Source organism: Gambusia affinis, linkage group LG01 (assembly GCF_019740435.1).
Source record: "Gambusia affinis linkage group LG01, SWU_Gaff_1.0, whole genome shotgun sequence".
Taxonomy (NCBI): Eukaryota; Metazoa; Chordata; class Actinopteri; order Cyprinodontiformes; family Poeciliidae; genus Gambusia; species Gambusia affinis.
Window position 1 is genome coordinate 8,372,249 of NC_057868.1, and position 23,538 is coordinate 8,395,786.

Consider the following 23,538-nt stretch of genomic DNA (forward strand, 5'->3'; position numbering starts at 1 on the left):
CGTCAAATTGATTAAATTGCCTTGTCCTTAGCCCAGCAGTCCCAGCCTCGAGGGGGGGATAGGTGTGATTATAAATATTTAGGTTAAAACATTAATTAAAGCTGCTGCCAAATTACGGTGGCCTGGTGTGTTTGACAGCAGATGAGGGAACAGGATCGGTGTTTGGTAAATGGGTTCGCGTGTTTAGGTAGTAATATTGCTGTCAGCTGAAATAAACCCAACCAGCACATATCGATGCGCTTTTAAAAAGGCGGCCCGGCACGCCTGAATGTAGGCAGATTAATAGATGACGCTCGCTGTGTAATTGAGTCTTTGGTAGGGCTACGTGTTGTGTGGGTTTTGCAGACTGGCTTATCAGCAGAACACGCCGGGCCGAGCTGCCAGTGCAAAGGCGCTGTTGCCTTCCACTCTGCTTTCACTGGGAAAAGCGCTTACAGCAGGAAAAAACACGAGTGCTGATTCTTCATCCTGTGCATCCCTGACCTGTGAAAGCCGAGCTCATTCAGTCGCCCCGTTTACAGAAAGGCGGCGCGCGGCATGGCGGTCGCAGGGCTGAATGTGGAAACTGGTCAACCAGTTTCCACATGCAGAGATCCTCCTCCTTGCTCGACCTAATCGCTTTGCTTTATTTAGGCATTTTAATGACCAAACGCTTTTTGTATCCGTTTCTACCGATAATTAGCCTCTAAATATTAAGTATTTCTTGAAAAATAATTCTTTATTGCCAAGAAATAGACAATTTAAAGAGCAGTTAAATAATTTTGCAAAAGTTAACCCAGAGCCACCACATTTTATAAGGTGTTTATCATTTTTTGTTGACTCAACAAGTTTGTGTGCTAAGTTAAATTATTAAAATTGAAAATCCCAATCCAAATTGTAAGAGTTAAATTAACATTTATAGGTCATCTGTACAGTGAGGTTCCTTTTGCAAATGGCTGAAAAATAGCTTAGATACTTTGAGAAAGAGAAAACTGACCAGGTGAGTCTGTATACATATTTCATATAGATAAATATAAGTGAGCATATTCCAGTAAGTCTATAATGTTAATGTTTTTCTGCTTTGTTTAAAATCTAGAGCCTCAAATGGCAACTAGTTTATCCTGATACCGAGTGCCTGACCTCCTTGTTGTATTCAAAACTCAGAAAACCTGTTGCACATCTTTTTCTTTTTTTGTGCGTATTTCTAAGAATAAACAAAAACCAGAATCGACAGGTTAGACTTTTAGAGAACCAGACATCGGTGTAAGTAAGCCATGAAAAGGCTGATCGGTTTCTCTCCACTAAAATGTTTCTGTAATCGCCTCCGAGTTAAATTCTTGCCTCCTCGACTCTGTAAGCACGCAGCACGGTTCCTCCTACATTAGCAGTCAGCTCGAAGGTGATGGAAGTCAACGCGCCCCCCAAACGAAACGCTGTACGGCTGCCGTAGCTGTTGAGGAATTCAAGGTCCATGGGTCAAACGCATGTATAATAAACCGCGGTTTGATTTAGTTTAGAAATACTTCCCCCTAACCTGCCTGAAATGAATCAGGAAGCAATCTGCCCTCCTCCGTGTGAAGGCTGAGGAGGAAACGGGAGGAGCTCTACTTCACGCTGCTCTAATGGATGTTTACACAACTCACCGTCATCCAGCAGAGCCCAGAAACGACATCCCAGTGCTCTCCGTTCCCTCATACTGCCTGAAATATTTATCACGCGTTTTTTACTTGCTGAATTATCCTCGGTAAGTAAAACCGCTCGGTTTCGGCCTTGATCGTCTATTGTAATCCACTGCTGGCTCGTTCCTCCTCCTTGTCTCTTCCCGGCTTCGGACTCGGCCCTCCCCCTCGTCGCCTCTTCCCCCTGAGCACTTTTCCTTTCCCCCGCCAGCAACAGCCTTAACCGTTTGGCTTCATGTCAAAGCAGGGGCCTTTTGTGGCTCTGTCACAAATCTGCCAGGAAAAACAGAAACCATCTGTCCGAGCCTGGGCCTGAGAGAGGATGAGGGTGTAAACACATGAGTTTAGCCCTCGCCCTCTGCCCTGCCAATGCACACTGGACCACCTAGACCAGCGCAGGATCACGGACTCCATCTCCGCAAGTCCTACCAGCAATTAGGCTGCAGCTGAAATTACTGCAATAGTTAATTACATTTTGTTTAAATCGTGTCAGGGTGATGAATCGTCCATTATAACTTGTTGACCTCAGTTTCTGCATCACAAAACGTATTGTAATGCTAGTTGTTAAAAGCTGTTTTGTGTATATATAATAAACTTTGTCTGTATGTTTTATCCATAAAATATTGTCATTAAGGACAGATATTTGACATGGGGAAAAAAAAATCCTAATGTTTAATCAAGGAAGGTAGTTTTGGCTCATGCGGTTCACTGGCGACAGCTCGTGATCCGTTTTATATCGGTTATAGCCGCAGCACATGGCTAATTAGCATGTCAGTACATCTGCGCATTGCTGAAGCCATTTCAGAGACGCTGCGTCTAGATTAATTGTGTCAGCTGTGATAGATGGCAGCACATGAATTCAACATGTGTTAACTCATCAGGAATATATGGTCCGACTGGTGGAGACTGCGACACAACGGCAGGTTTTTCTTTTACTGCTAATCCCAAGGTTGAAATCTGTGTTTTATGGAACAAAACGGCGCCATTTAATGCCTGTACACAACAATTATTCAGAGTTGCTGCTTGAATACGTAATTAGAGCCGTTTGTCGTCCTCTTTTGCCTGTTACTCTGACCAATGACTTGAATTTTTTTTTTATAGACAACAAAGAAAAATCCATATCTGGAAATCCCTGATTTGAAGAATGTGTGGAGAAATATATTACGGGTAGTCATAAATTGATTCCTGGTAGAACCTGAAAGAAAATCTCTGCATTATAATACAAATACTGAAATATCAGATGTTTTGTGCATCTCTGTTCTGTTACATACTATTAAACTTTCAGCCTCTACCGCTCATGGAACGTGCTAAAGCTCTTATGGAAATCTGCGCCGTTGCCACTTAGAGGGACCGGAAATGTCCGAGTCGACATGTTGAGAGATAGCAGCTGACCGAGTGCAACAAGTGAGGCGTGTGAGCTGCAGAGTTTCACTTTAAGCCAGCTGGTCCATTAGTGAGAATGAATAATTGTTCCAAAGTTTTAAATGAAAAGTAGTTCATGTTAAAAATGTTTTAGAAGAAGTCATAGATGGCCATTCCTGAATTCAGGAAAACATTTTCCTCGCTAATATCGGAGAAATTTAATCATTTGAAAGCCCAGACCTGCTTCCTCGCCATCCCAGAACTTTGATAAAATGTTTTAGCACATGGTCTCCAACTTTAAATCTATTTCACACTCTTTTATTTGTGTGCAGCTTCGTATTTTAAGTGGCAATAACTGCCCTGGAAGCTCTGAGTGTCGTGATAAGAGGGGTAAGCCCTTTGCTTGTCGGATAATCCAGCAGCCAGAAAGCTCCTGCCGATGGAAGCGGTCTAAAAGGCCTTATAATGCTGAGCTTATGTTGTCACTATCTCATGTTCTGCAGAGCAGCAACAGCAAGGTCTGTGCTGTTGCACAGCAACTCGGCAGAGTCTGAGAAAATTATTAAGCGAAAGCCACGACCTGTCGAGGTTTTGCTTAAATACTTTCATAATTTTGGTAACTGGATTCACGGGAAAGTAGTTTATGGAGTTTTCAGCTTTTCTGGTATTAATTTCACTTTTAAGCGCCTAACTGGCAGCCCAGACGTCCAATCACGGGGGTAGAAACAGAAGGTAATGAAAGTTAAATTCCCGCTGGGGGCCTACGGCAGCATGACAAAGTGTCTTTGATGGAGAAAAGCAAACAGTCGGAGTGAGAGACGCGACTGATGTGGCTTCAGAGGGCCTAAATTTGACATGCAGGCAGCCTGAGAGGTAATCTGTCTGTCTCCCTTTGACACTAATTTACAGCGCAAAGCTTCCCTCAGCCGCAGTAATGCCGTGTTCATCTTCAGCCGCTTTTATCTCGCATATTGTAGAACTTTGCTGCATGTTGAACCTGTTATGTCTCACGATCAATATCCTTTGTTTACAATGACTCATTGAAAGTGGTCGTTTTTGAACCGCAGAGAGGATTATCTTTCTGGCTTTTACTCCACTTTAGCCGTCCTTCCTCATCAAAAACAGTTGCTTAAATTCATCAAGGCGTTATTAATCCGCCTCCTTTGTAGCTCGGTTTTCATTTCCATCCGGCTGCAGCGGCTCATCAGTGCACCTGTTAATTCTCGTTCAAAAGCCTGAGTTAATGTTTTCATTAGGCTCGCCCTAATGTAATGGTACTTGACACTGTGCAAGTGATGGAGAGGCAGGGTGACCTTTCTGCGTGTCTGCCAAGCTGGTGCCGATGCCGTGTGGTTGTCGGCCCGCAGCGAGGAGGCAGCGGAGCGCCGCTGAGAACAGTCATTAAGCACAGAGCAAAGCCAGCGCGCGGCAGCGCTCCACACTTTTGATCTGCACATTTCAATTAGATTTCACATCAGGATGCCTGCTTTCCCTCAGTTCGCACCTGCGGCCTGCCTTTCCAGCTGGCCCTGGCCAGGTTGAGGAGGGAGGCGCACAGGAAACGACCCGCGCGCCCCGTAACTGCCTGAAATGGATGCACAAACAGCACGGCTTTCAGGGAACGGACAGGGATTATCTTTAGCTTCCTGCTTTTATGGAGTGAGAGAAGGAAATCCATTTTTGTTTTGAGTTGGCTGTTCATTTTATTTATCCAAGACAGCTTATTTTTATTCATGCAAATTTTGCGAGTGGAATTGGCCCAGCTTTTCAAGATGGTCTCCCCTTCAGCTGGTTTCGTACACAAGCTAATGCGGATTTTGATCCAACTGTGGAGACAGAACCTCGAAGATGGACAAATATTTGTGTTTCCAGGCCTTATTCCTTATCCGATTTTCTGAAAGTTTAATCCGTTTCTCCAGCCGCTTGTCCGTCCATCTGTCAATGTCAGTCTGTCCATCCATCTGTCCATTCATTTATTTGTTATCCATGCATTTGTCCGCAACCGTCCCTCCATCTGTCCATTATTCAGCAATACGTACATCATTTTGTTCATCATGTGTCCATGCATTCAACCATTCAAGTTATTTATTAAAACATGCGGTTGTCCATCCGTCCATTCATCCATCCAGTGGCATTTTTGTAGATTTCAAATTCACAGTCCTTCTTAGGCCTGTCAAGATATTAAATTTTGCTGAACAATAAATAGCCCCAGAGGTTATTTTAATGTAGTGGTAGTGGCCTCAGAATGCAAACACACACTCTCAAAGATTAATAATTTCACATTGGAACCGGAAGACATTTTAAATATCCAAAATAAATAAACAAAACACCCCAAAATGCAAATAAAACAGATACTAAAGAGTCTGGAAACAAAATTGCTTTTCACAAAAGGAGCTAGTAGAGACCAGTGCACTACACTGAAGCCTTTTTTTTCATCAAATCTTTGGTAGAAAAGGAGAGAAATGAGAAAAACAATCTTTCAAATGGAAATTATCAACCTCGTTTTAATTGATCATGCAATTAATTGATTTATTGCTTATTGCACCAGCCTTAGTCCTGCCACTGTTAAAATATCTGCTAGAGCATCTTTATTTGTCATCAGCATAGAGAACCAGACTGTAGTTTGGTGAAGATGCGAAGGAAACTCTTGCATGTGTTTTGCAGCACCTTGGTATCCTCTGAAGTTGGAGCAGGTTCCTCTAGACCCCAACACTCTTTAGTAAATACGTTCCAGTGCTGCTTTGCCTGATAAAATGGGAGTCCCTACTGTTTCTGGTTGATATGAATTTCCCCGAAGAACCACATGAAGAGAGATTTCATTAACTGGCCTAAATCCCACTGAGTTGAACATCAACTACCAATCAAAGCAGCAATCCAGTAAAACCAAGCTTGCTCTTTAATGTTGAACCTAAATGACTTGTTGAAATAAAAAAAAATAAAGCTGCTTTCTTGTATCTTCACAGCCAACAGCTACAAGCCTCAAGCAGACTTTTTTGACGATAAGAAATTAAAGCAACTGCAGACCTTTTGTTTCCTTTTAGTCCAACATGCAATGCTTTTGAACAGCTGGCTTTGTGTCGGTTAAATACTTTTATAGACATAAATTGTTACCAAATTGGTTTTCCCACCTCTTTGTTTTTGGCAAATTTTTTACAGACGACATGGCGCTATTGCTGAAAAGTCGTTAATGCGTTTCAGAGAGCAAAGGGCTGACTAATTTATGTCAAGTTTTGCAGCTGAAGCGGGAAGGAAAACAGTCAATAGCCATTAAACCCGGGGAGCTTTGTCAAACAGCAGTTCAACAGACCGCCGCCTGTAGATGGCCGCCCTCTGGGCTTTAAAGATTACAGGTGACTTACTGCTCCCTAAACAACCACATAGCATGACTTCATGAATTTGTCATCCAGATATTCCACTAGTTTATGGTTGGTAAGAAAGGTTGTTTTAACTACTTCACTTTCCAAAGCTTATGTGTTGTTGCGATATTGCAAAACAGATGTTAATATGCAGCAAAGTGCTTTCTGATCCATGATTGCATGTGTAAATGTTTCAGTAGGGTATTGATTTCCTGGCGGCCTTTTGTGTGTGGGATTTATCCGCCCGGCTCGCTGGCAAGTGCACCCCACCGAATGTTTGATTAAAGTTCAATTGACTCTTCCAGCGAAGGGGCGAGGAGCCATTTCACTCCCTATTTGTAGCGCCAAAGCGCTGCCTGACATGTTCTTTTGTTCCCATTCAACCTCCTGCCACCCAGGCAGCCACCAAAGCACTGATCCTAATATCCCCACATTCAGCGAGCCTCCTTGCTTAATCCAGGGACAGACAGGGCTGCAGCACAAACATTCCTCAGGCACCTACAAATCCCGACATGGACTGACCTGCGCCGCGGCCCTTCGCTCCAAAACGCTGTATTTACTCCAGTTTTAGCTAACGCAGATTCTTTAGCAAGTCGACGCAAAACGTTTTTGATCCAGACACCTTTTATGCAGCCAAAACACACGATGCCTGAGCGACTCTTTTGATGGTATTAACTGCTCTCTTTCAGGGGGAGTTGATTACTTTCTACTATTATTGGAAGAAGACACCGGAGGCAGCCAGCTGCCGAGCCCACAGGAGACACCGCCGCCAGCCCGTCTTCCGCCGCATCAAAACACGAACTGCTTCAACTCCTGTCAACACCCCCTCACGCCCACCCTCAAGCGAGTTCTGTGCGTATACACACCCCAGTTACTCTCCCTTTCAAAAGAATTCACACCCCCTTGAAATCTTGTTCGTTTGTCAGGTCACTGCCACAATCTTCAAGATATTTCAATAGGATTTTATGTGCAAAACCAAAGTGGAAGGAAGAAAATTATTTTCCACAAATAAGAATCTGAGTTTATGATCAGATTATTATTTTACTCCTTATTTACTCTTAACCCTTTACTAACGCGTATATAAAATTTTCAGCCAATTGCCTTCATGAGTCACCAATTACTAAACGGAGCCAACCTGTGCAATTTATTATCAGTATAAATCATAACTCTTTTATCATAATAAAAAAAATGAAAATGGTATGAAGCGACTGCAAACCTGCCAAGACATGGCTGCCCACCTAAAGTGACAAGTCAGGAGGTGGAGAAATAATCAGAGTAGCAGTCAAGAGGCACTTTATTAAATTTTTTATTTATTTTTTTTAATTGCTTATTTGGTATGGACAAGAAATGGATATCAACACGACCTTATACCTTCATCATAGTTTTTATAGCCAAGGCTAATAAACAGCAGCCGTCCGTAGAAGAACTTTTAATAGGTGATTTAAATGAAAGATTGATGTCAACGGTAAATACAATAAAATGATCAAAAAGAGATATAGAACAGTGCATTTAAAACTACTAAATCGAAACAATTGCTACTTTAATCAACTTGTAAACTCTGGAGCAAGAGCACAGATTCACAGCTTGGGTGAAGAAATATTTTGAGACTATTAGTAAAGATAACTAAGCAGAGTATATATAATCCCAAAAGTATTTTTTCCCCAAAAAAAGTTACCCAAATAGATGTTGCTGTGTAAATGTAACAAGTTAATACCCAACTCTGATGGTGGCACAGTCCAGCTGTGGGGAAGCTGTTGGTTTAGCAGCAACAGGCGTGTTGTGGTTTTTATATCCAACCATAATCCTGTGTTGTGATTAGTTTAGACCTAAACTTATCACTAAATTCAACTGAGAATCTTTGGAAAGCATCTATAAAAATGACTATTCTCTGATGCCTCCAAGCAATCTGGAACTCTTACAAGGAAGAACGGGGAAATATTCCAGTCTGTAAACATGCAAAGCTTGTAGAGACGTACCCCAAACGACTCGCAGCTGAAATGGCAACTAGAGGTGGATCTACATGGTAAATGCAAACGTAGACCACAGCATCCTCTTCCTTCCACTTCACAATTATGCCCTACTTGTTGTTTGTGCGTTGCATAAACCAACAGTTGTGTACGCCGAAGCATTGTGGTTGTCGAGGCGTGTGAATACTTTTGAATGTGGCAGGCTGCGTTGAGACGAACGTGCATCCTGGATCTTCCGGTGTGAAAATGTGATGCATTTGTCTCTCTTCCAGTGGACCTGAGCTCCGCCAGCGAAGATGACTTTGACAGTGAAGACAGTGAACAGGAGCTGAAGGGCTACGCCTGCCGCCACTGCTTCACCACCAGTAAGCAAACCACATGAAACCACTTCAGCAACACTGCTCATCATTTGGACTCGGTTTGCTATTCCTGGTCTGTCCCGGGATCCGTGTGATCCCACCCCAACACAGAGCCGTGTGACAGATGGGCATCAGAGGATGTCAGGACTAATTTGATCAAATCAGACATGAGCCCACAGCTCGTTCACTCTCTCCACCTCATTATCCTTCCCTCTCTTTTTTTCCACACAGCTGGCTCCCAGAACCGGGCTGCCAGCGGAACAGTCTAAGGTTGCCATCACACGGGTGGCTAATACGTCTCGCCTCACCTTGTTAACACAGAATAATAAATCACTGACAATTTAGGTGCAGGCTATAGCACTGGAAATGTAAAGTCAGACGTTGCTCGAGGCGCTTCTTTGTGTTCTGTAGTTGACTGTTTATTGCGGTGTGTTGTTTATTTCCCCACCTCCATGAGAGTGTCTTATTTCACAACTGTAAATGGCTTTCCTCAGCCTCCAAGGACTGGCACCACGGGGGCCGGGAGAACATCTTGCTGTGCACCGACTGCCGCATCCACTTCAAGAAGTACGGGGAGCTGCCCCCCATCGAGAAGCCCGTGGACCCGCCACCATTTATGTTCAAACCCGTCAAAGAGGAAGAGGATGGCCTCGGCGGGAAGCATAGCATGAGGACTCGACGGAACCGAGGCTCGGTGCGCCAGCACTCGCTCCCCACACCCACCCACCTATTCTCACCTTCACAAAACAAATCTTCTGACTGTTCCCCCCGGAGAAATGAGCAGCTAGACTACAGGGCCTGTTGACAATAAATAAATAGTACAAGAAGCTAGCTTTTTATTATATTCAGAGTTCTGTGCAGTCTGGAAATGTATGGACATTCATTCACAGGGGGCTTATTATGCAAAATTCACTTTTTGCCGATTTATGTACTTTAGCTGATTGTAAAAGCAGCCCAAGTGCTTAAAAAACAATCCATCTGATTTTGACAATAAGTTGATGCTTTTTTTAGTGTCTGGAAAATGAGGTGTTATAGAAACCTCTGTGTGGTTGAATCACCAACGGCAGGCACTGTGCTGTTACCTAGCAACACCTGCCGAGCCCCGCCCATCACCTAGCAACCACTTTTACCATTGTTTTCTCTGTACAATGACTGCTAGAAAAGAACAGTTTTGATGATGGCTTACCATCCAGAAACCACTTGCTGCATTCTTGTTGGTTGTGCAGCAGGCTCCACTTCTGCTTTTCAAAGATGTAGAGTTGTATAACTGCCTATCTGTTTGCAGCCATTTTCACGTGTGGGTGTAAAAGGCCAACAGCATTTTAATTTGAAGTGAAAATGTAATGAACATGTTTTGTATAGCCCATAGCCAAACCTGTTCAAGGAATTATAATAGGTAAATTAGAAAAAATAATGCAAGCTTGGGCTATTTTTTTTTTATATTTTCAGACTTTATTCCATTTTCCACTGTCTGAGAGTTGTATTTTTCTACCCATCCATGTGTCCATCAATTCTTTTATTCATTCAGCCATACAGTCTTGGGGTTTTACAGGTTCATTCTATGTAGAAATTTACACAAATCTGTATGTTCCTAGTGAACTATAATGTTTATCTTTGCTAATCTGAAGGAAGTCAACTTTTAATGTCGTTTTACGTGGAGGCCTAACAACCTTTGTCTCGACTCTGATGACAGATGTCAACGCTACGCAGTGGTCGTAAGAAGCAGACAGTCAGTCCTGATGGCCGAGCCTCGCCTACCAACGAGGATCTGCGCTCCAGCGGCCGCACTTCGCCGAGCGCAGCAAGTACTGACAGCACCGACAGCAAGACGGACTCCATGAAAAAGACAAGCAAGGTAAACGTCACATAAATGCATCAGAAAGCCTTTTTGCTCTGCAACTACTTGCACTGTGTCCTCTAATGGCGCCGCTGCTTTGCAGAAGATTAAAGAGGAAGCGCCGTCACCTATAAAGAGCGCCAAACGGCAACGAGAGAAGGGAGCTTCGGACACAGAGGAACCTGAAAGGGCCAAAAAGTCCAAGACACAGGTGAGTCTGGGTTTGTGTTGTTTTAAGTCTGGTGCTGTAGCGATTAGCTTGTTTTTTTGGGGGGGTTTTTTATTTGGTCTTAATTGATTCCTATTTTACAAAACCTTTAGTCACAACACATGTGCATCATGATAAATAAGAATTAAATAGTAAGAAATACAATGAAATAAGTAAAAATACACTAAATTAAAACTTGATCTCAAATAATAAAGTGTATCTATTACAGGAGTGGATTTATCAAGTCTGTTCTCTAAAAATAAAATGGGATCTTCTGAGTTTCACATCAGAGCTTTGCCGCCATAAACTCTGGTGTTTGATCTTCCATATTTGTTTCTTTTTGAAGCTTCTTGAGGTTTCTTATGATGAGCTCCATCCGATGCTCCTCTGTGTCTCACAGGAACTCACCCGGCCGGATTCGCCCTCTGAATGTGACGGGGAGGGAGAAGGGGAGGGCGAGAGCTCCGATGGGCGGAGCATCAACGAGGAGCTCAGCAGCGATCCGAAAGACATTGACCAGGACAACCGGAGCTCCTCCCCCAGCATCCCCAGTCCCCGTGACAACGAGAGCGACTCGGACTCCTCGGCCCAGCAGCAGCAGCTCCTGCAGAGCCAGCATCCGCCGGTCATCCAGTGTCAGCCGGGCTCCTCAGTCGCCTCCTCAGCACCTGTTCCTCCCACCACCTCAGCCCCCTCTCTGCCTCTGCAGGTGGCGCCCACTGCCGCCTCCACCTCTCTACCTCCTCAGCCGCTGCCCCAGACCAGCCCAATGTCTCTCATCCAGGCCGGGGCGTCGCTTCACCCTCAGAGGCTACCGTCTCCTCATTCGCCTCTGACTCAGGCTCTGCCCCCTGGCCCGCCTCCGTCGTTACCCAGCCCCCATCATGGCCCCATGCCCCCCATGCCACATCCACTACAACCAGGACCTCCGCTTCTGCCACATCCTCACGCCATGACCCCTCAGGGATTCCCTGTGGCTGCCTCTCAGGTCCCGCCCCCGCCCATTTCTGGCCAATCACAGCAGAGGTCTCACAGTCCTCAGCCTCAGCTTTCCTCTCAGAGCGGAGGCCAGCCTCCCAGAGAGCAACCTCTGCCCCCTGCACCCATGCCCATGCCTCACATCAAGCCCCCTCCCACGACCCCCATCCCCCAGATGCCCACCCCACAGTCTCACAAACACCCCCCTCACGGCTCTGTCCCTCCGTTCCCTCAGATGCCTTCAAACCTGCCCCCTCCTCCTGCCCTGAAGCCCCTCAGCTCTTTATCCAACCACCACCCTCCATCAGCACACCCCCCACCCCTCCAGTTGATGTCTGGGGGGCAGCAGCTCCAGCCTCCACCAGCCCAGCCTCCGGTTCTCACCCAGTCCCAGAGTCTACCGCCATCAGCCAACCACCAGCCTCCCCCGCCGCCGCCCCTGCCCCCTCCGTCAGCGACCTCACAGCCCGGCGGGGCGCCACAACAGCCCCCGTTCTCCTCACATCCCTTCAGCACAGCTCTACCTCCAAGCGGCCCACCACCTTCCTCATCGAACTCTATGCCTGGCTTACAGCCGCCCTCTTCTTCTTCCGCCCCGTCCTCTTCCATCTCCATGCCACTCCCTGCCTCGGTCAGCTGCGCTCCGCCCACCCAGGCGGTCCCGCCTGTACACATCAAAGAGGAGCCGCCGGATGAGTCTGAGGAGCCAGAGAGCCCGCCTCCCCCGCAGAGGAGCCCCTCCCCGGAGCCCACTGTTGTCAATACGCCCAGCCACGCCAGCCAGTCAGCACGGTACGTTTGGAGGAATGAGAATGGTGTTCATTTCAGACCTCTGCAGTTATTGTTGTTTCATATCGGCAGTGATTCGTTTGATACCGCTTCCACAACCAAAAATTTGCCTCAAGCTTGTATGATAAAGGGAGGTATTATGTAAAATCAACTTTTTGTGATTTATCACCTGTTATAACATTATTCTCACACCTAAAACTTACATGGAGTGTTTGTTTGATTCATTCATGCATGTTTGAGAAATCCTTGAGTCTCCCATAGCAACCATTGGGGTGCCTCACAAAGCGCCGCCTATTTATCTAAAGCTCCTGCAGACTAGTGGCAGCAGCAATTAGCAAACTCCTGGAGGAGCATTGTTGTAATTAAATGCTGAAGGCAGAGTATCTGAAAGAGCTGGAGCGTCTTAAAGAGACAGGCGCTCAATTTCAAGGCGTCAAATTACAAAGTCAAAATTTCTATTGTTATGTTTGGTATATAAAACATTTTTAAAACAACTGAAGGTAATGCAATTACTTTGTTGAGCTATAAAATGGCACTATGTGCTTAGAAAATGTATGTGTGGGAGCAGAGATGCATCTGTGGTCTCTGCTGGAATACTTTAGCTGTTTTAAAATCCTAAACTAATGAACACTCGCGTGCCTTGACACCAGTAGCCAACACGTGCATGCTAACTAGCATAACTGGAGGTTTCTCAGAGTGATCTAATGAAACTCAACCGGCTCAAATGAAAGTAAATTAAGATCTAATGTAATCATCAGAAAAAATTGCACATTTATATGAAATTATACTGGGAATTTTTATGACTATTTTCCTCTCATTATTCTTGAAAATACTTTAGTATTAAAGAAAATTTTAATTGTTTAGGGAATTCATGGCTCTATGAAATGAAGTGGTTAATTGACCCGGAGCTGCAGAAGAAGAAAACAACCTACAAACCTGAGCTCCACAATGGAATCACAATCAAAATGTACAATATCAGAACTGCAGAGACTGCCAGTCACTTTAAATCCCATTTATGCTTTGCTTGTCCGCCGTATATTTGACTTGTCAGATGAAGTTTAACTGCCCTTGATTCCTAAAGCTGACAGATTATAGTGACCCAAATCCTAAAACCGATGCAGAGCTTTGGAGACGTCACGATGATGCGAGAGCAGTGTGAGGAAATGTGGGTTAATCTTTACAGTTAAAATACAGCAGATGTGAGTTTAGTCAATATGGTGCTGCTAGTACATAAGCTAATATTTACCTGTGTGGTTACAGATTTGCTTTGCTCCAAAAATCAAAAATGCTTGCTCCGCGTTTTGAGGCAGCAGATTAAATGCGGTCAGCAGAACGTCAGTCCAAGGCCGCAATTAGCCCCGAGGTGGCAGATAGTTTAGAATTACAGAGGATGGAGCTGGGGCAGATTAATTACAGAGAGACGTGAGCAAACCCCGGGCTTCTGAATATGACTATCTGTGGTTGTCTTGCGCTTAAGTGACTCTCAGGCTGCCAATGAATAGCAATGAGGATTTTAATTCAGAGTCAGCGTAGCAGCAAAAGTGGCCGCAGTGGGAGTTTATTTCCTCGGTGAATAACGGTCTGTTGTAATGCACGACAGGGCATTGGAGTCACATTCAGAGTGTAAAATTGAGATGTAGCTCACCTCTGATTGGTCCGAATTAACGAACTGGAAATGTCCTGTGTTTCCGACAGGTTCTACAAGTACCTGGACCGAGGTTATAACTCGTGCGCTCGGACAGATTTCTACTTCACTCCGCTGGCCTCGTCTAAGCTGGCCAAGAAGAGAGAGGAAGCTCTGGAGAAAGTGAAGCGAGAAGCGGAGCAGAAAGCGAGGGAAGAGAAGGAGCGGGAAAGGGAAAAGGAAAAAGAACGAGAGAGAGAGCGTGAGCGGGAGAAGGAGGTGGAGCGTGCAGCGGTGAGTACTTAATCTTATTTGTCAATGTCAATTTATTGAGAAAGTATGTAAAGACATCAGATGTTGACCAAAGTGCTGCACAACCCAATAAAACGAAGCAAGAAATAGAAAAAAGTCAGATTATTTTAACCCAAAAATAATCCGTAAATGTTATAAAAGAAACTCGAACTCTTTTTGAATCAAATGCCAAAGAATAAAAATCGATACTGAGCAGAGTTTAAAAGTCTCAACAGTTTTGACCCTTCTGAAGTCCAGGAGTACAAATTGCAAAGTCACCTCTGAATTTCAACCAGGATTTATGAACATTTAAGAGAAACTTGTTGGTCGACCAAAGATGTGGAGGGCTTTTTACATTTTAAAAATATCATGATGGTCTTAAAATCAGTCGGAAAATAAACAGGAAGTGAAGGAAGAGAAGCCAGAACCGATGACCTGCTGCATTGCGGACGTTTGTAGGCGATGCAGACATGGTTTATGTAGCCCAACATAGAAAGTGTTTCAATAATCATATTTTCAAGGTCTTTGGCTGGGAGGCAGACAACATTTATCTCTTAGTCTAGTTTGAAAACACTATCAAAGATTAAACACAAATTTCTGACTGCAGGAATGAAGCAAAGGAGGATTATACATTTTCCAAAGCTGAAAACATCCATCTTATTTTTATTTAAATTCAAGAAACTGTCAACCAGATTTTAATGGCAGTCAGGCAGTTTGAAGAGTGGTTTAAGACAACTCACACTATCTTACTTAATTGGCAGATAAATTTGAATATAACCTCCAAAAACAAAGGAAAGGAATATTATGTTTTCTAAAAAAAAAAAAAAAGGAACCCAGAGGCAAAATGTAAAGGTTAAAAAGTAGCGGACCTAGACTGGAGCCTGGAGGGACGCTGCAAGTCAAAGTAGAAGAAGAGCTTTCTCCTCAATGAACAGAAGAAGCTCCTATTCGTCAGGTTTGACAAAACATTTAGCCTAAATGTTTTGTTTCTCCCCACAGAAAGCTTCCAGTTCTGCTCATGAGAGCAGAATGGGGGAGCCCCCGATGGCCGGCCCCACCCACATGCGGCCCCCGTTCGACGGCCCCCCGACTACGATCGCAGCCGTGCCTCCATACATCGGCCCCGACACTCCCGCGCTGCGCACCCTCAGCGAGTACGCCAGACCCCACGTCATGTCGCCCACCAACAGGAACCACCCGTTCTTCGTCTCGCTCAACCCCGCCGACCCGCTGCTGGCCTATCACATGCCCGGCCTGTACAACGCCGACCCCGCCATGCGGGAGCGGGAGCTGCGGGAGCGGGAAATGCGGGAGAGGGAGATCCGCGAGCGCGAGCTGAGGGAAAGAATGAAACCGGGCTTCGAAGTCAAACCCCCAGAAATGGACTCGCTCCACCCTTCCACAAACCCCATGGAGCACTTCGCCCGGCACGGGGCGCTCACCCTGCCCCCCATGGCCGGCCCTCACCCGTTCGCCTCCTTCCACCCGGGCCTGAACCCGTTGGAGCGTGAGCGGCTCGCCCTCCCGGGGCCCCAGCTGCGGCCGGACATGACCTACCCAGAGAGGCTGGCAGCAGAGAGGCTCCATGCGGAGCGGATGGCCACGGTGGCCAACGACCCCATCGCCCGCCTGCAGATGTTCAACGTCACGCCGCACCACCACCAACACTCGCACATCCACTCCCACCTCCACCTCCACCAGCAGGACCCTCTCCACCAAGGTAAACGAAAGCCCTGCTTATATTTAACAATGTTACTGTAATAGTTTGCAGCACGTTACCAGGAAGGCTTAGGTAACTTGATATTTTAACATGCTGTGGTAGCTTAAAGCTACAGCATGTAGCTTTAATAAAAATAATGTTATTCGTTAAAACTGTCAGCATGTTGTGACAGTTTGCTATGAGACAGATAATCTGTGGAAAGACCGATCTCCTCCCTGTCAAAAACTACCAATCAGAGCCAGGAGGTGGATCAATCAACACTCTGCTCAGTGTGCTAACGATGAAGAAACAACTTACCATTACAGGAAAACTTTTTATCCGCTATCAGTCATGGTCATAGCTTGAGTAGTTCGTGTCTGTTGTGGTGGACCAGCTGTAGCATAGCAGAGAGCAAGCAGCAGCGGATACACAAGAATGATTGACAGCACTAAGACCCTCCCCCTGGCTCTGATTGGTTGTTTCTGACAGCAGTGTATTTTTGTAAATGCCAGTAGAACTATAGGGAAAAGGCAGAATAACTCAAGTTTTCCACAGATTGTTTCTCATACCGTACTCTTACGATGCAGTGACAGTTTTAACAAATATGGATAATTTATTTTTTTTTTTTAATAAACGTTGCAGACTGTAGTTTTAACTCAAAGATTTTTTGATTTGACATGAAGTTAAAACTGTTTGATCTATAAGATTTATTAAAATAATTAGATAAAATATAATATGTTTTATAAGATGTTTTGTATTTGTAGTTATTGAACTTGTCAGTGTTATTTGGTCAATTTATATTCAGTGATAAGTTTACAGTGCCTTGCAAAAGTACAACATACTCCTTAAACCTCTTGTAACATCACAACCACGAGCTTTAATTTATTTTAGGCTTTTTTTACTGTGAAGCAGAAGAAAAATAAATGTAGTTAACAAAATATTTCACAATTAAAAATCTGAAAATATATTGTACATTCTTTGCCCTAATTGGTAATTATAGTTTACCAGCTGTTTTGGCCGAGGTTTACATTCAAGGAAGATAAACTATAGAGATGATATGATGGAGAAGCAGCCAAGCTGCTGTATTTGCAGTAAAATGTGATTTTATGTGTTTATTATATATTCATGAAAAGGTTTGAAAATCAATCCTCTAAAACCCCAAATGAAATCTATTGGAGCTTGTGGTTGTCTAATGTGACAAAATGTGAAGAAGATTCAGGGGAGGCAATACTTTTGCAAGGCTCTGAAGACGTGAATCTGCAACTCCAGGCCACCATCCATCTCTGCTCCAACACCTGAACCAAATGAAGTGCTGTAAATTCAGCCTTTTGATTCAGGCGTGTTGGAGCTGCATGTAAAAGCTGCAGGCCTGGAGTTACAGGCCTTGTTAGTAGATAATTAATATGTCATGTTTTCTGCGTTGAAGTTGTGATGTTTTGTGAATTCTTGTTTTGCTTCTCCTCTCATCGTAGTAAGCAGTCACTAAGCGGAAAATTTCACTGTTCAACCTTTAACAATTTACCCCAAACTGGGCGGGCGTTTCTCATATCATTTACCGTCTACCGTAACAAATTTCATACCGCGATTAGAATTTTTCGATTTATTGTCCCGATAAAGTCCAATTAATGTTTAAACCCCCAAAACTGTCAGTATCGTTTTGTTAGTTTTACTATTTTCTCCAGTTTGTTCAATGAGAGTATCAATAAATACAAATAAGTTTGAAAGTGTAATTATATGCGGTTGGTGACAGAAATCACACTTCTAATTTTTCTGTGTAAGTCTCTTACAGATAGTATTTTTCTTGAGAGCGGCGTTTGTGTTTGTGGGGACGTGACTGCTGTCATGCAGTCACAGCCACAGTTACCTAAAAAGAAGTGACGAAGAGTCATCGTCACTTCTGTCGTGATCACGATAGTACCAGAAAATACCGCGATAAACTTTTAAGTCCGTAGCGCCAAAATGTTCAAGTAGCCGCACTAACCTAAACGATTGCAAGCGAGAGCAGCAGCTGCTTTGCTCCATGAGAGGAGAGCCACTGTATGAAACCGTGCATCAGCAGCAGAGCATGACCTGCTGCTGATGCACTATGATGTGATGAGTGTACCTTGACCCTAAGACTCTGACACCCAGAAGGTGGTGGTGAATGTCTTGTCTGTCCTCCAGGCTCGGGGGCCCACCCGCTGGCCGTCGACCCGCTGGCAGCCGGACCTCACCTGGCGCGCTTCCCCTACCCGCCCGGCGCCATCCCCAACCCTCTCCTGGGCCAGCCGCCGCACGAACACGAGATGCTGCGCCACCCGGTCTTCGGTAAGCGGCCCCTCCCTGTCAACGCCGGCTACCCATAATCCATCACCCCCTCTGTTCCGGCACAACATGCGCTCTTCCTGACCGCATGTTGTCCCTCCAGGTGCTCCGTACCCACGGGACCTACCAGGGGGTCTTCCGCCGCAGATGTCCGCAGCCCACCAGCTGCAGGCCATGCACGCCATGCAGAGTAGTGGCCATGCAGAGCTGCAGCGGCTGGCGATGGAGCAGCAGTGGCTCCACGGCCACCACCACATGCACGGCGGGCCACTTCCCGGTCAGGAGGACTACTACAGGTCAGATGAGTGCCAAACGCCTGGGACGTAAATCCGGCGTTCCACGTTTTTAAAACTCCTCTCTGTTTCAGCCGACTGAAGAAGGAGAGCGACAAGCAGCTGTAACCAACCGGAGGGAGGCGGCGACTGACGAGTGCAGGACACAGGAAGTTGTCACAAAAGCAGCGGTCTTGGAGGCTCCTCGCCAACCTCGGAACACCTTCAGTCTTGAAGAACAGGAACGGGCCGAGCTGATCTTCTGAGTTTCTTCAGTTTGTGTTCCCGGTCGAGGACCTTTGATTTTCTTTTTTTTTCTTTTTATTATTATTATTATTATTATTATTATTATTATTATTATTATTATTATTATTATTATTTTATTTTTCAAGACATTGACTTTCTTTGGTATATAACCAGTAGTGACAACATCCTCAAGACTCCTGCATGACAAGCTTCCCTGATGTTTTGTAGGTGCTAGAACAAGACACTGTGCTTATCAAGAAAAAAAAGAACGGAGAAAAAAAATTAAAATAAAGACCTGTCAGACCATTTATGGAAAAATAACAAGTGCTATCTTAAATTCAACCTTTATTTTAATACATTGTTGGAGGTTTTTCATAATTTTAAGAAAAGCTACAGCATGGTGTTTTTCAGTCTGTAAATAGTATATATAAACATATAATTATAATTATTATTATTATTATTACTAGGTGTGGACTCCAAGTCGTTTCAGCCTCCAATATAACTTGTTTTGAAGCATTATCCCTTGTTTCAGAGGGGAGCACCATGGCATTATACGAGCAGTTTCTGAGAGTTCGGTTCGGTTGTGACCTCACTGTGTTAGATTTAGTCCCACATACGCTTGTTGTATGTAAACCATGATCCCCCATCACCCCCGTTACTCACGCCTCCGCATCCATCCGCTCACCCATCCATCCATCCATCCATCCATCCATCGGCTGTGACGCGCAGCGGGGTTGTCAGAGTTGCCGTGTTGTTACTGATCTGAAACACTTGAAGAGGCGACGGATGGGAAAAGGAGAACTTTGCACTGAGTGAGCATCCTGGAGCTCGGCTAAGATGGTCTCATCCTTTTTTAATTTGTGTCCAAGTCATCGGCAGGAGGGAGCGGTACGCCATCGCTGTGTGTAGTGCAACGGTTTTAATTTCAACCACATGGACCAATTCCAGGCCAAATAAAGAGGCGCCTCCTTCTCTGTTGGTTTGTTTTTTTTTTTTTTGTTTCAAATCGAGCAGGATTTGAATTTTGCTCAATCTTGGAGCCTAAGAGGACTTTTTCAGCCTTCAAATATGAGGAAACCACTCGCATAGGATCTGTCTGACAACATGAAGTAGGCCAAAAAAGACGTCAAAAAGCAACACATGAGCTGAGGAAGTTCAGGACCTGCCTGGAGTCCCTTTGTGGCGCCTCCTGGGTTTCTGCTGACCAGCAGGAGACCAAGGGACCGTTCTGTTCACATTCTCATTGTATGCCTTGTTTTTATGTTGGGTTTTTTTTGTTTGTTTTTTTAAAAGACACGCCCAGCTTCCTGCAGCTCGGGACTCATGTGTGTTTGTGCCACTGACTGTTACCTGTCGAATCGGTGCACAAGCCCACGTTTTCATTCGTTCTGCTATTTTCCAGTGCACTACGACTGTTTGTCATCGACATATTAACAAAAAAAAAAACATCTGTGGCTTTTTCTTATGTTTTTTTTTTTGTTTGTTTTGTTTTTTTTGTCTAGGCAGTTGAAGAGACTGCACCACATTTTCCCATGGAGCACTATATTTTTATCTAAACAGCGGCAAAATCCAAACTTATCAAAAAAAAGGACTTTGAAACGCTGACAACTGCCTGTCGCTTCATCTCACCGTTTCCCATCGCTCCTCCTCGTCTCTCTTTTTCTCTCTCTCTCTCTCTCTCTCTCTCTCTCCTCATCATCATCGTCGTCATCCTCTCGCCTCGCCTTTTGAATTCCCTCTTTTTTGTGTCTCCGAAGCCTTTGATGTTAAGTGTTGTCAATGGTTTAGCTTCTTGTTTCAAAGCGGCAATAGCAGAATGTAAATTCTGACTGCTAAGATTTATATATATACTGGTATCTTGAAGCTTATTGTATATACGAGTAGTCGCCATGGGATGACACAATGTAAAACAAAAAGTAGAAATAATAAGAAAAATTGTGAGTCCTGTGTTCTCTCTCTCCATTTGAGTATTTTGTAATTTTTTTGGAAAAATTTGTGGAATTAAAATAAACGAATGAGTTACACCACAGATCACGCCGTCATCCTGCTTCAGTCGCCGACGTGGATTTGTTTTTACCCATTTGTCGGGATTTTATAAGGCGAATCGGGGACAAAGTGGCGGCTTCCAGCATTTTCCGTAGGTGAAAATCTGAAAAGTGTGGCATGGGTTTGGATTCTGCCTCTCTAAAACCACCTCTATAGTTGCAACTATGTGATTTCTGGTAGGCTACGCTTCAATCAGTCTCCCATCTAAAAATGTTGTTTCACTAATTTTTCTGTGCACAGCATCTCAATCTAGGTGGGATTTGATGGAGAGCATAGATTCTCTCCTCTGATTTATGTAGTCAAAACAGAAAGCGGTCAATAGTCTGCTTGCTTGTTTTTGCAAGTTCAAACTGACCTAAAACGGATATTTGCTCTGATTTAAACTCTGACAGTGAGTGAGTGGGGAGGAAAAAGAGGTGTGTGTGTGTGTCGGTTCGTCCCATAAAATCCCAATAAAACACACTGGAGCCGCTTGTCGAAACATGAGAAACTGTTAAAAACAACTGGTGTGATTACTTCTGGAATGCGCCCTCTTATTGTGTTCGTCTCAAATAATAGCTCTTCTATCCTTTTCCGTTTTATTGGGTTCAGTGGGTCTGATTAGTTTAAAAAGAAGCTCATAATTCCTTGTTTTTATAGGTAATTCTGGAGGACCAGCCCTTCATTCCGGCTTGTTTCCTTGCAGCCTTCGATTTTCTCCTGCTGCACAACCACAGCAGCCAGCAGCAGGTTGCTTGTGAATCTTTGAGCCGAATTTATTTATTTTATTTTTTTTATTTTTTCTCCGCTGCGCTTTAAAAACATGAAAGCCGGGCTAAGCCAAGAGGAACACCTCCTCTCGGGTTGGAGATGCCTCCGCTATCAGCGAGCCGCGGCTGTCATTTCGCCTCGCCGTGTGGGGAGTGATAGACCTGCAATCTGTGACGCTGCGCCGCCGCGATGGCTGTCATTTTGAGAGGGAGCTATTATTCCACTGCTGCTGCTCTGAAATGATGCCCCTGTCCTCTGGTGGTGGGGGAGAGGCGGGGGTAAAATTGAGCTTCCTTTCGGCAATTTTTATTTTTTTTAAAGCTGTGGATGTGAGGTAACGGCGCTCTGAGAGGAGGAGCGGCTTGTTGCTGGCTGCTTGTTTCACCTCACCAATAAAACAACAAGACGTCAGAGCCCTTCAAATCCGGCTGCCTGAATAATTCATCCCCTCCTCCTCTTCTTCTTCTTCCTCCTTCACACCAGCGATGGAGCGGCTGTGACTTGTGTCAGCTCAAATCCTTCTCATAATACTGTGTGTACCCCTCCGGCAGGCACACGGGGATTCATGGCCTTAAAAAAAGAGAGAGGAAATCATCTCTCTCCGTCTGAATAGCAATATGTCTTGTGCTGTTTACTGTGTGCAGCAGCAGCAGGTCTCGGACCACAGGGCCTCCTGTCTCTCCTTTCGCTCCAGCGGGCCTGGCTGCTGCTGCAGAGACGAGCCTGAGCTTTTAGTGCGTTCAGTCGGAAGGCAGCTTTATTTTGTTTATCTCTAAATAAAAGCCGCGCTCGGATACAGAAGCAAACCTGTATCCGAGGCGACGGCGAGATTTATATACGTCCGTTATTGGACTGAAACCCGCTCGTCCAACATCTGGGCCAACATTCAGTCCATTTACAAACCAAACAAACCTGTATTTATGTAAAAAAAAAAAAAAAAAAAAAAAACTCGATAAATGGAGCGCAGCTGTCAGAATTTGATGCATGTGATTAAAGTAATTAAACGCCTCCAAGATGCAAATGAGCCAAACATTCATTCGTTTGCGTGTGATTTATTTAAAACGGGCTCCGTCTCCACGTTTCTGCAGCCTGAATATTTGTCTGTCAAAACGGCGTCATATAAAAGAAAAAAACAAAAACTGAAATCCCAACTACATCTGGGCGCAGTCGCGTCCATCGGGGGCTCCAGGTTACTGACCTCTGACCTCTCGCTCATCCCGCTCTAATCACCACTTCCTCTTCCGCGAACAGGCTGCATACTTCCTGGTCTTCAGCACATGGAAAAACACAGGAAAGAAATGCCCCTGCTGGCTAAAACACGGTGGTGGCAGCATCATGTTCCTGTCGGGGTCGTCAGATGGACCGGGAGTGGAGTCAGTTATGAATTGTTGCACATTTAGTTTTGACCCATTATGGCCGAGGACAACACACGAATTTTAAGGAATTCATATTGGGTCAAATATGGCCGAAACAAGAAGAGAGGCGTCCCCTGAACTCCCTTTGTGAGACGAGCAGAACTACGTATTTATATTTATCCATAGATATACTCAGTTTGTTCTAAATATAACACAATCAGTTTGGTAAAAAGAAGTTTGGTATCAGAAGAGGTTTAACGTTCTCGTGCAGACGGGTTGCTGAATCTTTTGTCATTTTTATAGTTCACCTCTTACTCTGTTGAAGGTTTGTTGTTAGTTTTTTTATCATTAGTTTTATTAGTTTTAAAACTATAGCCTAAAAGATAGTCCTGGCATTTGAACTTATTACAATTTGGGAACTGCTTTCTTGCTCTGGG

At 44.7% G+C, this 23,538-nt stretch overlaps 1 protein-coding gene across 7 annotated transcripts in view; it reads left to right on the plus strand.

The window, feature by feature from the left end:
* Positions 1 to 20,979, plus strand: part of rerea (arginine-glutamic acid dipeptide (RE) repeats a) — a 195,780-nt gene extending 174,801 nt beyond the window's left edge. For 6 of the 7 annotated variants that reach the window (XM_044122336.1, XM_044122328.1, XM_044122351.1 and 3 more), the window contains 11 exons: positions 7,066 to 7,228; positions 8,616 to 8,708; positions 9,197 to 9,396; positions 10,396 to 10,557; positions 10,643 to 10,750; positions 11,148 to 12,517; positions 14,210 to 14,432; positions 15,429 to 16,149; positions 18,262 to 18,435; positions 18,536 to 18,728; positions 18,800 to 20,979. In XM_044122336.1, coding sequence (XP_043978271.1) covers positions 7,066 to 7,228; positions 8,616 to 8,708; positions 9,197 to 9,396; positions 10,396 to 10,557; positions 10,643 to 10,750; positions 11,148 to 12,517; positions 14,210 to 14,432; positions 15,429 to 16,149; positions 18,262 to 18,435; positions 18,536 to 18,728; positions 18,800 to 18,833 — 3,441 coding nt within the window. In that variant the 3' untranslated portion in view covers positions 18,834 to 20,979. The remainder of the gene's footprint in view (positions 1 to 7,065; positions 7,229 to 8,615; positions 8,709 to 9,196; positions 9,397 to 10,395; positions 10,558 to 10,642; positions 10,751 to 11,147; positions 12,518 to 14,209; positions 14,433 to 15,428; positions 16,150 to 18,261; positions 18,436 to 18,535; positions 18,729 to 18,799) is intronic. The other variant, XM_044122343.1, reaches the window with a different exon arrangement.
* The last annotated feature ends 2,559 nt before the right edge of the window (positions 20,980 to 23,538 follow it).